Here is a 14,383-nt window from a genome sequence, read left to right as displayed (position 1 = left end):
CATTTGCCTTCTGTATTTGAAACTATTGCGTTTCACTATGTTCGTAAATGAAAGTTTAATTATCATTTGAAGCACGAGTATGTTTACATTTTTTTTTAGAGGCCCTATGTGAGGGTGTATAGGTAATGTTTTCACTCACATTTTTCAGTTTAATAAGTCTTTCTTTTTTTTTTTTTTTTTTTTTTTCAAATGGTCCACCAAGTATTTCTGTCAAATTGTATGTAGAATCTATGGCTTTTCTGTTCCATTTGTCATAAGTACTTTCAATTGATCCAATAAATTGTCTTCAGGCGGAGTATTAAACTGGTATGTTCATTTAATAGCCCATATGAAGACGATTGAATGAATCAATCGAAAGTACTTGTGAAGAATGCAATATAAAACAATTTGACTATATATATATATATATATATATATATATATATATATATATAAAAAAGGAAATTCACTGTTTGAAAAGCACTTCATATTAAGAATTTAACATTTAACTGTTGAAAGACCAAATGAGTGCAAAACTGATTTTAATAAACATTTCTAGTCATTAAAAAAAATTTTTTTTTTTAAATTTAAAAAAAAAAAAAAAAATTTTAATTTTATTATAATAAATAGAAATGCTTATTAAAACGAATTTTGCACTCGTTTGGTCTTTCAACCGTTATATATATATATATATAATTGAATAACCTCTAATGTATTGATACAGCAAACTTACAAATCCATTTTTTTTTTTTCAAAAGTGTTCAATATAAAAGAAAGTTTTATAAATATACTTTACATAAACATTTAAAATTGTCTACAACTCGATGTTCCAGTGCTGCCATGCACAACAACTGAGATGATATGAAATGTAGTCCCGTCGAACTATACAGCCACATCAGAACACAATTTGTGTAGAGCATTTTAAATGTTATAATGTAATATTTAAGGTGTCAATACAATCTGTATTATATAGATCTATATAATTTCACATGAATGTAAGTTGATTAATCTTCTCATGATAATTAATAGTATTCAGAATTATAAAGAAATGGCGTTGTAATCATTATCTCATCCATATTCTTATGAAGTTGAGATCAAAATAACCTTTAACTGCATCTGGATAGATTTATTCTTGCCCTGTCCTATTCTTTTGTTTTTACTGATCAAAGAATCTTCGGAAAAGTAATAAAATTGTTTATAACAAAAAATAAGAAAACTACAAAAAATTATGCAGATTTGTTATTGTTTAGAAAGATAATACTTTTTCAAATTCTAGTGTAAACAAAAAGGTTTGAGTTTTTTTGTTTTTTTTTAGATTAAATTCTGATCTTTTTTGAAGAAGATTTAAGTTGTAATTGCCAAGAAAAAAAACTGATTAAAAATTCAAAATGGCTGCCTGCCTCTTCAATTCACAAACTACATAAAAAAAAAATAAAAAAAATGAAATTTATTATCTGTTTACTAACAAGTCTGCATAAAATTAAAATCAAATTTACTGTAAGTCAGGAAGCATAAAAAAATGAAAACATACTAATCATTAGTTTCATTTACGATTTTTGTCTTCTCTCCAGTTAAAACTCAAGATTAATGAACATTCATCTTCTAAATGTCTTTCTTTCCTGCTTTTTCTTTTTTCTTAAAAAAATATTGGAAGTGGGGGTAATCATGAAGGTCTTAAAAAAACGGAGGAAAAAAAGGTAAAAATAAAAGCAATTCATGTCAGCTCAACCATCAGCCAAAAAGTTTTCATATTTTCAATAAAGATGCCACCATAGGTACAGTTGGTCAGTTACATTCAAGTCCTGAATGGAAAGTCTTTTTTATCTTGAATAAAAAAAAAAAATGCAAATAAATCCAATTGGTCAGTAGTAATGACTGTACCAATGTATGACATTGAAAATAAAAATGGCTGACATAAGTTAAACAAAAGAACTATCCCAAGTGATGCAGACATCTATGCGCAAGTGCATTAATCATGTGCATAGAGAACGCAAAGAATGGAGACTCTGTTCTTGCTTTTATTTTTCATCGAAAATGGTTGATCCAATAAAAACCTCCTCCTCTTCAGTCAGATTGGTTTTTAACGTTTCATTTTTTTCACTTTTTCGTCTTGTATATTTTTCCTTCTTTTTCTCCCAACTTGATTACCCATTGAAATTCATCTGGAACGCTTGGGTAAACCTTTCTCATCAAGAAGGCAATGATCACAATCATCCAATCTCTGCGGACCATTACCAACCTGAAACAGAAACAACAAAAAGTTTCTTTATTGCTTTCGTAGAATGAATATTTAAAAAGTTGAATGATAGAAATGACGTAATGAGATGAGGACAGGGAGGCGAGAGCTTAGAATAAAAAGATAAAGTCATCTCAAACGAAACTATGTAAGGGGAACAAAGTGAAAAAGTCAAAATATTATTTGAAACGAGAAAAAAAAAAATTACTCAAGGGCAACAACTCTAACTGTCCCCTTATTACTTTTGTAAGTCATAGAATAATTATTTAAAAAATTGAATCATAGAAATAAAATGAAGATCGGAAGGAGAGCTTAGAATGAAAACACAGATGAAGACATCAACTTGAAACTATTTAATGAGGAAAAAAAATGTATTTATGCAAAAATACAGACCGTGCCATTTTTTTTTTTTATTCAATTTTACTGTATCTTTTATTGCATTGTTAGGTGAAAGTACAGCATAGTTAAAACAAACAAAAGCCCCCCCCCTTCTTATGCTAAGATCGGATTTCTTAATAATGTAATTATTTTAGCACGGTTCGTATTCTGCATAAGTACTAAAAATAAAAAGTCGAAAAATTATTTGAAACGCAATTGATTATATACACAAAAAACTTACTAAGGGGAAAGAACTGAGATTGAAAAAGTAAAATTGGTGACCGACCTTTGATTAATCTGTTCTCAATTACCCTACAATGAATTATTTGGTCATTAATGGATGATATATTATCTTTAGATATCACCTAAGACACCCTCTTCATCCCCAGCATAAAAACGAATTCCCTATCTATTTTACAATTATACACTGGATTATAGAATGAGAATGAAAGTATTTTTCTTTCAAGAAATTCTGAGAACGTACTATTTTCTCATACCAGGCAGATATAAATCAATGGTAAGTCATTGACTTTTCTAGGTAAGGATTGGCAAAATGGATTTCAATATGTGAATAACTAATTTAAAAATGGAATAAACAAATTCAACAGAAAATATTAAAAAATAAAATAACAATGAAAATTAGCTGCATTAACAGAGTTTATTTGGATAGCGAGATTAGATATATTACATTGCTTGAGAGTAATTTTTGCAAAATGCTTGGTTTTAAAGTAAGTGCTAAACATGACGGATGAGACATTTTCGAAACACTCGTGGCGAAGGAAAGGATTCAGCCTTGAGAAGAGTACAGTTTGTGAAATCAAAATAGTAGTTAAAAGTAAACCTGTGCATGAATAGTCTCCTGTGCTCATAAATTTGGAATTTTACATTTCTGGCCATCTTAATATATAGAACACAAGGGAAATTTTATGGTTGCCAACTTGATAAAATGTGCCCTTAGCTGTGGAGTGGGGATGAATGAGGTTTCGTGTTGAGGTGATCTTTAATCATCATAGAAGTTTACTTTACTATTCTCACACCAAGTTAGAATATTTGTGCTGTAATATGGTAGAAATGGAGTTTATTGGGAGAACTATTATTAAAATGGATAAAATCCGACAATATGAAAATTAAAATGGAGGTGGAGAGACTTAGAGGCTCAACGTTTTGCCTGTTTTATGCAGGCTTTCTCAAGGGAGAACTATATAAGATTTATTTTTTATTAACATTGCTAATTTAATTTTTAAATTTTTGTCGGTGTTGTTATGAAGAAAATAGTAGTAATAGCTTGGTGGGAATACTGAAAGTTTGTGGATGAAAAAAAGATATTTTAAGGAACTGTATGTTCTGTTTTTCATTTTTTCCATATGGCGGTAGATGAGGCTTCAATTTTTGAGAATTCTGAGGAACAAGTTGATCATAATTTCGTTGTGGTGGTGGGAGCAGTAGTTGGTTGGTTGCTTGGTTGTTTTACAGCATATCAACCCTTTTCAAGTTATTTAATGCCGAATCTGGTGATTTTGAAGAACGATTTTTTAATATAGTATATTTGTTTTTTAAGTCGTATTCTATTTAACCCATAGTTGGGACCCTAACAGGTGCTACCACTCCAGGTCAGAGTGGACCTGGGAGCAATGGCAATTAAATGGTGGCTCCACACTCCCTAAGGTGCCTGCAAGCTGGGGCCTCACCATCGGATATAGTTTAAGGTCATATCCAGGACCGGGAGCAGTAGTATATATGGTCATTTTTATTGGTTTACTATAGATTTGCAAAACCATTTAGTGTATTGTATTCCTTGACAAGGTTCAAAAGAGAGTCGCAAACCTGATAGGCCCTGAACTGGCATCTAAGCTTCAGCCTCTGTCCCATCGACGAAATGTTGCATCCCTCTGCCTTTTCTACAAGTATTTTAGTGGTGAATGCTCTGACGAACTGCAATCACTTGTGCCCCCACGACGTGAGCACCCTCGATAAACCCGACAGGCTGCTAAATCCCACCCCCACACTGTAGAGATCCATAGATGTAAAAGATCTTTTTACTCCAATAGTTTCTTCCCCAGAACCGCTAGACTCTGGAATTCCATTCCAGGTCCCTGCTTCCCCAACAGTACTAACGTGCAGAAGTTCAAGTGTAACCTTGCTGCCCAAATCCCTACATAGTACCCCAGTAATTATTGCCCCTGATAGTAGCCCCCTACACCAAAGTGGCAATTTGCCTTGTTTGGGGTGAAAATGTAATAAAAAAATAAAAAATAAATAAAAATAAAAAAAATAAGATCAAGGAAATTAAAAACGTAATTAGATTTTAGTTCGAGGGTGAAGAAAATGGTACGTTCAATTCTGTCAAGTTTTTCAACAATATTAGAGAGGCCAATGTGATGAGGACAGATGAGTGTATGGAATATTTTTTGTATAATTTTCTAATATTATTTGTTAAGTTTAAAATGTAAATGGTTTTGATTTTTTTTTTTTTTTTGGTGGCATATCAACAGTTTTCAGCTAATTTAATGATTTTTGTAATTTTGAAAAGGTTTACGCCTCAAGTTGCATATATCTCCATGTATTTACTTATGTTTGTTTTAGTTGCTTTGTTTCAAGGAAGATCAACCCTTTGCAGGTTATTTAATGACAAATGCAGTAATTTTGGAAAAATCTTTTTATTCTCCGAGTTCTTTACATCTTTAATGGTGTTTAGTTTTGTAGAAAAAAAAAAATGTTGGTTTTGGATTTGCATAAATCGAGTTTTGCAAAGGAAAAGGAAAAAAAAAAAACATCAATATCTGGCACATTTTAGTCAGGAAGCTGGTCTGTTCAAACAGCCTGATCTGGTAGCACCAGATTCTAAAAATGGAGATTTATACTTAAATGTTATGTTAAGTTTGGCATCATACACATATATATATATATATATATATATATATATGTGTGTGTGTGTGTGTGTGTATGTGTGTTTTGGTATTTTATTCAGTAGATCTCATGAGTAGTTAGTCCAATGAACTCCCTAGAACTATAAACAATAGTATCAATGTAGCTTATTTGCTATAAATATTTATATTATATTTCCTTCTGTCTATGTCTCATTTTTTCATGGAAACTACTGGGCCAATCTGGCTGAAATTTTGTATGGACCGTCATGATAAGGGGAAGCAAACTAAGTATTTTGGTACATGTTCAGTGCACAGTTAGGGTTTTAATAGGGAGTAGTATTTTACGCAAAATTGAGCCCAAATATAACTATTTTCAAACATCAATTTGGCATAACACACACACACACACACACACACACACACTAAATCAACAGGATATAACTTTTGCCCATTTTTAATGGACTAAAAAGGTCTAGTATTATCATATTGGGAAAGGCAATAAAAGTCAAAGTGGTTTTAACCAAAAAGTGAATACTGGGAATAAAAAAAAAAAATTCTTAAAGTCAGAGTACTTATTAACAAATGGATGTCAATATAAAATATTAATTTTATTAAAAACAAAAAAATATTTGTACATTTTTTTTTTTTTTAGGTTATTTAAATTATTTTTCCACGGACAATGTCATGCCTATAAATTAAACTCAGTGATCACCTTTACAAAAATCACTATTGAAAGGCAGCTTTTAAGAGATTTAATATTTTTCCTTTTTTTATATATATACTAGCCTGGGTGCCCGGCGTTGCCCGGGTGTTCAGAGGTGTGTGTTGAGCAAAAAAAAAAAAAAAAAAGTTGTAGCAGGCAGGCTCAAACCCATACCGCAAAGGAGGAAAAGAAAGTAAAAAAGAACATTTTTTTAAATGCGACGTGTTAGCTGTTGCGTCCATCATCAAACCAGAAGTGACGTAGGTTCAAATTAAGGCTAGACAATCGGAAAGAAAAGACAATAACTTTTGAAAATATTGGTGAAAAAAGCGACCCTTCCCTGTAAAAAAGTGCCCCGTTGAGGGTGAAAGAATTAATGTTTTGAGCCAATCTTTTGATATTTGTCGTCCGAAGGATCGAGCTTCAAAATAATACAGATCACGTAAAAATCCATTGCCTCTCTCGAAAGTTTTTTTGCGAAACATACATTTAAGCAGACAGGTGAGATTTATATTGTAGATAAAATTTTAGATTTATTTTGTAAAACCCACCCTTATTATCTTCAGGGTTTTTTCTCTTTGTAAAAGTGGTTACCGAGTTTTGACTATGGGTAAAAGACATTTTTTCCTTGAAATGAAAAATGGGAAAGTCATTTATGACCTTTAAAAAAAAGGTCTTTAAAATTTTATAAATATTAACATCCATTAATTTTTTGGTTACAAAAATTACTTTCATGACCTGCTATATCATAGCAAAAAAATAATTTCCTGTAAATACTTACATTAGTATAGATTACATATTGAATTGTATCTGGCATGATTCCCATTTGAATTGTAAGAACATCATCCTGCAATAAAAATATTTTATCAAAAATAAAACTATTTACATGAATTATTCAAGTTCCAAACATCTACAATTACTGTAGTCAAATTTCTATAAAGAAAATACACATCTTCAGAAGCATCGTATATATTTAGAATTTAAAATAAATATCAAATCAAACGACAATCCTTAGTTTCTCAAGTGAACCGCAGTAACAAAGTTAAAGATGGAATACTGTTGCCATATCTGAGCCGGAGCTGCCAAACAGAGTACAAAATAGACTTCGTGGTTTAGTGGAGGATGCCCTTTTCTCTACCCTGCAACCTCTCTCCCACAGAAGAGACGTTGCGAGCCTATCCTTGCTTTATCGTTATTTTCATGGCAGGTGCTCGTCTGAACTCCAATCCCTGGTCCCCCCTCGCCAATCTTTCACGAAAAACACCCGTCTAGCTTAATCCACTGTGAAAAATTTCCCCCACTCTATATCTGTGCCTAAATCAAAACGCGGATTCCATGAACAAAGCTTCTTTCTTAGAACTGCACGCCTGTGGAACTCTGTTCCGTCTGCCTGCTTCCCTCCGGACTACAACTTGGATGTCTTCAAGTCCAATGTTAACAAATTCCTAATGAACTGCCCCCCCCCCTAATTAAACACTTCATCAAATCTCCACATTAACGTAATGTACTTGCAATAACCCTTATCCCTGAGTGGCTTCCGGGCCTTGATAAGTGGTGATCACTGTGTAAAAAAAAAAAAAGTTCACTTGAACTAAATCTGACAATTTATGAAAATTATCTGGGGGAAGTAACTGCAGAAAATAATCTAAGGGGGATAACTATGACAATCAAAGGAAGATCACCTTTTTAATGAGGAACTCTTGTAGAGATATAATAACAAGGATGTTTTAGTTTGCTTAAAGCATTGTGTGTAGTGTGTGAAAGGAGATGTGTTTGAAAGCTATGACAGTGCAGTCTTGTAGGGGAACACTGTGGTCCCGAGTCAATGAAGTAAAAGAATACATCTTGACAATTTGAATTGTCATCTAAGCTTCAACCTCTGTCCCATCGATGAAACGTTGCATCCCTCCTCCTGTTCTACAAGTATTTTAATGGTGAATGCTTTGACGAACTACAAGCACTTGTACCCCCCCCCCCCGACATAAATACTTCCGACAAACCCGACAATCAGGTAAATCTCACCCCTACACAGTAGAGATCCCTAGATGTAAGAAAGCCTTTCTACTCCAATAGTTACTTCCCCAGAACTGCCAGACTTTGGAACCCCCTTCCAGGATTCTGCTTTCCCAACTGTACTGACATGCAGAAGTTCAAGTGTAATGTGAACAGACATCTTGCTGCTCATCTCCCTTCATAATGTCCCTGCCACTTATGTCCCCGATAGTAGCCCCCTACTTCAAAGTGGCATTGTTTGGGGTGAAAATTGAATAAAAAAAAAAAAATTTTTTTTAATTTACAACACTTAGCTTCCTGTGCAACACGTTACTTTGGTAAATGAATATTATAATTAAAAATTCCTTCAATATTTTCATTATTGATTTGTGTTCACACATAACTTCTTTCAAAATCAATTTAAGACTATATTTCTACACTCAAGAGACAAAATGCAAAAGCGATTAAAAATGTACTGTTGTTAAGTGCAGGCGATACTCAGAATACTATTACGAATTACTCGAGATTTCTACACGGTTATGGATAACAGAACAAGAACAAGCAACCCCCATGAATTAAATAAACAGTTTTATTTGAAATTCCATACAGATTCCCAAGTTCGACAGAAACATTCCCAAGTTCGACAAGATACACCTGAAGAAGGTCAAAGGTTATGTCAGCTGAAACATTGTGAGAATAACATTTAAGATGAGAACGGTCGTATGAATAATCCAAATAAAAAAAAAAAATATTGCCAATAACATAATACAATACTAACAAATGAAAATTGGCTACTCATGAGTAAAGTGTGATTTGTCAGCTTAAATGCTATTTAGGTTTGACTTAATATGTTGGATATTGTAAGTTTAAAAACAATCTATTTAAGATGCTTTAGTTTGCTTGAAGCATTGTGTATAGTGTGTGAAAGCAGTTATGTTTGAAAGCTATAACAGTGCAATCTTGTAAGGGAACACCATGGACATAATCTATATATCTATAAAAGTGAAATTGTCTGTGTGTGTGTACATTTCCCTACCAATGGAAAAAACTTTAATCGGTTTTTGGCCAGAAATTTGGCTGTCAAGGGGTCAAAGTTCAACAATTTGACCTTTGAAAACTCTACCAAACTCTTCTGCCAATTTTGAATCTAAACACTTGAAATTTTAGATGTATGTTACTTGGATAGGGTTCAAACTTTTTAACTTAATTTGAGCCCAAAACAATAAATGGTAAGGGGTCAAAATTGGGGTCAAAGCTTTAAAAATTTTACCTCTCAGCCAATTTTTGGTTTAAATATTTGAAATTTTACATGAAGTGTATTCAGATGCAGGGCAAACTTTTTAGTCGGTTTTTGGCCGAAGATTTGGCTACCAAGGGGTCAAAGTTCAAAACATTTGACCATAGCAGACTACCAAACTCCTCCGCAAATTTTGGGTCTAAACACTAGAAATTTTAGATGATGGTTAACTGGACATGAGTCAAACATTATATATATATATATATATATATATATATATATATATACATGATGATTGCAACATCTTGTCAGACGAGTGCCACTCCCTCAGACATTTAAAATCCATGAGCCCAAATACCTGAGGGAGTATCTATACAAAGATGTTACAGAGTCTTAGCTTTGTACGACAGCTAAGTCTCTCTCTCTCTCGGTTCAAAATGTTGAGATCCAGCAACAAGCAAGAGCAAGATAGCCAGCAACAAATTAAACTGCAGACCAGCTTAATGCGGGTAATGGTCTTCCGCTTTATGGTTTTTTAAATCAGAGATTTGCTTCTCCTAGAAAGGTATCCTTCACCACGGCTTACGGGAGCCCTCTCCACCCCAATACACATATACATACACACAAATATACATGGTGCTAGTTGGCCGTTGACCCAGAAAAAGAGTTCATTCGCCCTACATACATACATACATACATACACACATGCACATAAAGTTATGAACAGTAGATAGGGCTCGAGCAAAGCCGGGCGGAACTGCTAATGAAGTAAAAGAATTTATCTTGACAATTTGAGAAATTCACAACACCTATCTTCCTGTGCGACACATGTTGGTAAATAAATATATTATAATTGAAAATTATATAAATTCCTTCAGTATTGTCATTCTTTCAATACACTGGCTCTTATCCACAGTGTTCCTACACAAAACTGCATTGTCATAGGCTTCAAAACATAACTCTTTTCACATGACATTACTCGACTATTTTCAAAGTTTAATATACAGATTTTGAAATCTGTATATTCAAATTAGGAAAAAAAAAAAAAAAAAAAAAAAAATGGAATTAAGTTCTTCAAAAAATTTCACTTAATTTAATCAAGTGATTTTTTACAGAAGAAAATCAAATTTTATCGAGATCAATTGTCTTGCGGCCATCTGGCTTATTTCGCAGACAAAGAAGGTATAAACAAAGAAACAAAGAAGGTATAAACAAAGAAACAAAATGAAAAGAAATAAAAAAAAATTTTTAGTCCCTTTTTCATTTTGTTTCTTTGTTCATAGTTGGTAAAATAAGTGAAGAAAAACATAAAATATTTAGGTATTTTTTCTGCCCATTATTCAAAAAAATATAGCCAAATTTTGACAAATTTTAGGCTGTGATGGAGTTATCTCCCTTAGCGCTCCCCTCCTTGTCCGCAATATAGGCAAGATGGGTTGAGACATGATCAATCTCGTTAAAATTTGATTTTCCTCCGTCAAAACAACTACTTGATCAAATTAAGTGAAATTTTTTGTTTTTGAGAACTTAATTTCATAACAGGTACGAACAATATACTTTTTCTTTTTTAATATTTTCATTTTTTAATGTCTTCATTAAACTAAACAAATACTCAATATAAAAAAAAACAATGAGACATTATTTACTTTCGATAGTCAATATTAGAGTAACACTTTATATAAACTATTACAGTTTATGTTCTACTAGTTGTGTCTGTTCAAATCTTTACTTTATTTCACTTATTTGCACTTTGAAAAATAATTCAACGAAGGAATACATGCCATTAAAAAAATAGAGATCAAGAAATGTTGAAATTTAAATTATATAATATGTGAATTTTTTTTTTTTTGTTTTATTTTAATCTTTTGACAAAATGAATCTTTTTTTTTTTTTGCTTTTGGTGCTTAAGACAGATCGATTTTTCAATTATGTACTTGTAAGCAAAAATGATAATACTTAATTGTCATGTAAACAAGGCCGATAGTCATTAGTCGCGTGCTCTCATGTAATGAATGATGTGCGAATGTAGGATTGACATGAAATTCTTAAAAATAAACTAAAATGACTGAAAAATGGGCTGAAATGACTTACATAAATAAAAAGTAAATGACTTAGAATGACTTTAATGAACTCAAGGATGAATTGAATGACCTCAAGAATGACATGAATGCTTAAAAAATAACTGGAATCCTTCAAAAACAACTTGACTGATCTGGAGAATAACTTGAATGGCTTCGAGACTGACTGGTTGTAAAGTGGGTGATCATTTTACATTAAATTGATTGAGAAAAGTGATCCCCCACTTTATATCACAATAAGTACACCATGTAGTAAGAACAGATACTACACTTTGATCTTGGTCAAAAGGCCAAGAAAGGGTATTTATTTGCTCCCCCACCGAGCAAATTAGTCACAAGGACGATTTTTAATGTGCGGAGCGAAGGGAAAATGGGGACCAACTCCCCGGGGAGTAGGGGAGCCGGACAGTGACAACTGGCATGAAGAGCCGCCTCCACATTGACCAAGGTCCCATACTTGGGGATGCCCCCACACATGATCCCCACCTGCAGCATCTGCCGGAACAGACACCACACCTTGATCCTGGCCAAAAGGCCAAGAAAAGCTTAAAAAGCTAAGAACAGCATCTATTAACAACAGACCTTTGATCTTAACCAAAAAGGCCAAGCACAAAAGTGTTACGAACAGACCGACCGACCAACTAACTTATAGAGTCACTTGCACGCGACTAAAAATAGTAATATATCCAAATATTACAAAAATTCATTGAGCAGAAAGTTATTTATATTGCATTTTTTGTAGATGTTTTAACAGACGGTAAGATTTCAAATATAAGGGACATAACTCAGGCTAAAATGTTGGCCATCTTTGAATGACAACCAATATTTTAGCTTATAGCGATAAACTTTTATTAAAAACACAATAGCAGTTTTTCTACTCAATAAGATTTTGTAATATATTACTATTTTTGACAACAATTTAGTAAGTAATAGTTTTGGTTACACGAACATATTTAAAAACTCCATCTGTTGACTATCTTAATAAGCACCTTTTTATTTTCGGTTGAAACAAAGCACATTGTCACAGATACACAAGAGGATTACGGGGCAGATCTATAAGGGAATTTTGTTTAAAACAGCTATCTTCATCATACTCAGATTTTTTAAACTGATTTTGAATGGTATAAAATTCCTCCATATCAAAAACTAAAAAGAAAAATCTGTATGATGTACATACCCATGACAAAACGAAAATATCATACTCCAAAAGTCACATGAATTGATCAAGTAGTTTTATTTTTATAAAGAAACTTATTTTAAGAGAATTCATAACAAGTTTGAACTGAGTTATCTCCTTTTGTTTTTTTAAATCGTTTTCAAAATGGCAAACAAGACAACCATTCTTCAGTTACTCATAAAATTTGATTTTCTTTATAAAAATAAAACTACTTGACCGATTTAGGTGATTTTTGAAACCTGATATTTTTGCCTCATCACAGGTATGTACATCATAGATTTTTATTTTTTAATATAGGGAGCATTCTGGACAAGAACCCAAATTTTTCTGCTAGAAAAACCCCCTCCATAATTAGATCAATTCTGAAAATACACCAGAGTACTCAAATAAGTTTAAACAAAAAGTGGTACAATATTATCGTGGTGTCCGAGTCTGTGCTAGACATCCATAGAATGAAATATTTTTTTTAACATAATATACAACCAATAAAGGATAAAGCTAGTTTTATATATTAGTGGGCATAGATGGGCGATTCGATTTGTAAAGAAATAAAAATGCTCATGCACTTACGTTACCGTGCTATATTAAAAAATATTTTCAAGTTAATTTGAGTTTTATGATATCTTATTAATTGTCAGGTGAAAGTACAGAATAATTACCAGAATAATTACAAAACTCCCTCCCTATGTTAAGAATGGTTTTCTAAATATTTTAGTGTGGTAACATAAGTGCTGAAATAAATTAGATAAAGAATTATGCTGACCGTAGTTACTCGTGGAACTTCAATTGGTATACCATGAATGAAGGAATCAAAGCAAGTGTTGACAGGACGGAAGAAATGACGTATCAAGGAAAGAAAACGGGGAACATCATCCTCCAGTAAGAAAAGGCAAGCATTTGGACCCGCATCAAATGTATAGGCAACCTGAAATAAAAACATTTTTAAATGTGTGATCAATTGTTGGGCTGTGACGGTTTCAATCTACATTTTGTAGTTGCATGATTTTGCATTTAATTCGTTCGTTAGTTGTTTGTAACATACCAAAGCAATGGGGTATATTTAAAACCAACAAAAATTCTCAGATAGGATCTTATAGGTGGAATATGTACACACACACACCTAACTAGCGGAGGTACCTGGCGTTGCCCGGGTGTTTGGAGGTGTGTGGGTGGAGAAGGTTAAAGAACTTTAAAAAAATCGGAAAAACACACAAAAAACAGCCAACGAACGTAAAACTTTTTTTTTTTTTTTTTTAAATCAGAAAAACAACCCCCCCCCCCCCCCAAAAAAAGGACGGCATTGTCCAGGTGTTTGGAGGTGTATATCTGGGGAGGACGGGGGATAAGTGAATTATCAATGTATTATGTACATCTGTATAAAAAAAAAAACTTGTAAACGTTTCTTTTTTAATTTTTTATTTCCATACTTTGTGGACCAGGCGCGAACGCAGACCCCACAATTTTAACGAACCACCGTTCTGCAGGATCAAACATACCCATTCCTGTGTCTCGATACATCTATCATTATATGTAATCAGTTTTTTAAAATAGTCAACCATATAGGAGCCTATTCGTGACCAGACACACAGACATTCAGCTTTATATTATAGATATAAAGCTGAATGTCTGTGTGTGTGGTCAACGAATAGGCTCCTATATGGTTGACTATTTTAAAAAACTGATTACATATAATGATAGATCTATCGAGACACAGGAATGGGTATGTTTGATCTGGC

The 14,383-nt window shown here is 32.7% G+C and overlaps 1 protein-coding gene and 1 pseudogene across 1 annotated transcript in view; both read right to left on the bottom strand.

Annotated features, from left to right (window-relative positions):
- Window positions 1-1,413: 1,413 nt before the first annotated feature.
- Window positions 1,414-14,383, bottom strand: part of LOC145284462 (diphosphomevalonate decarboxylase-like) — a 79,232-nt gene continuing 66,262 nt past the window's right edge. The window contains exons 9-11 of the mRNA XM_080133289.1: window positions 13,411-13,572; window positions 6,945-7,010; window positions 1,414-2,218 (exon numbers count right to left, since the gene is read on the bottom strand). Of these exons, the coding sequence (XP_079989415.1) occupies window positions 2,138-2,218; window positions 6,945-7,010; window positions 13,411-13,572 (309 nt within the window). The 3' untranslated portion in view covers window positions 1,414-2,137. The remainder of the gene's footprint in view (window positions 2,219-6,944; window positions 7,011-13,410; window positions 13,573-14,383) is intronic.
- Window positions 11,647-11,772, bottom strand: LOC145285365 (U2 spliceosomal RNA; annotated as a pseudogene).

The sequence above is a fragment of the Euprymna scolopes genome, chromosome 9, assembly GCF_053919585.1.
Source record: "Euprymna scolopes isolate OS-2025 chromosome 9, ASM5391958v1, whole genome shotgun sequence".
Classification (NCBI taxonomy): Eukaryota; Metazoa; Mollusca; class Cephalopoda; order Sepiida; family Sepiolidae; genus Euprymna; species Euprymna scolopes.
This window is presented reverse-complemented; position numbering and strand designations above follow the sequence as displayed.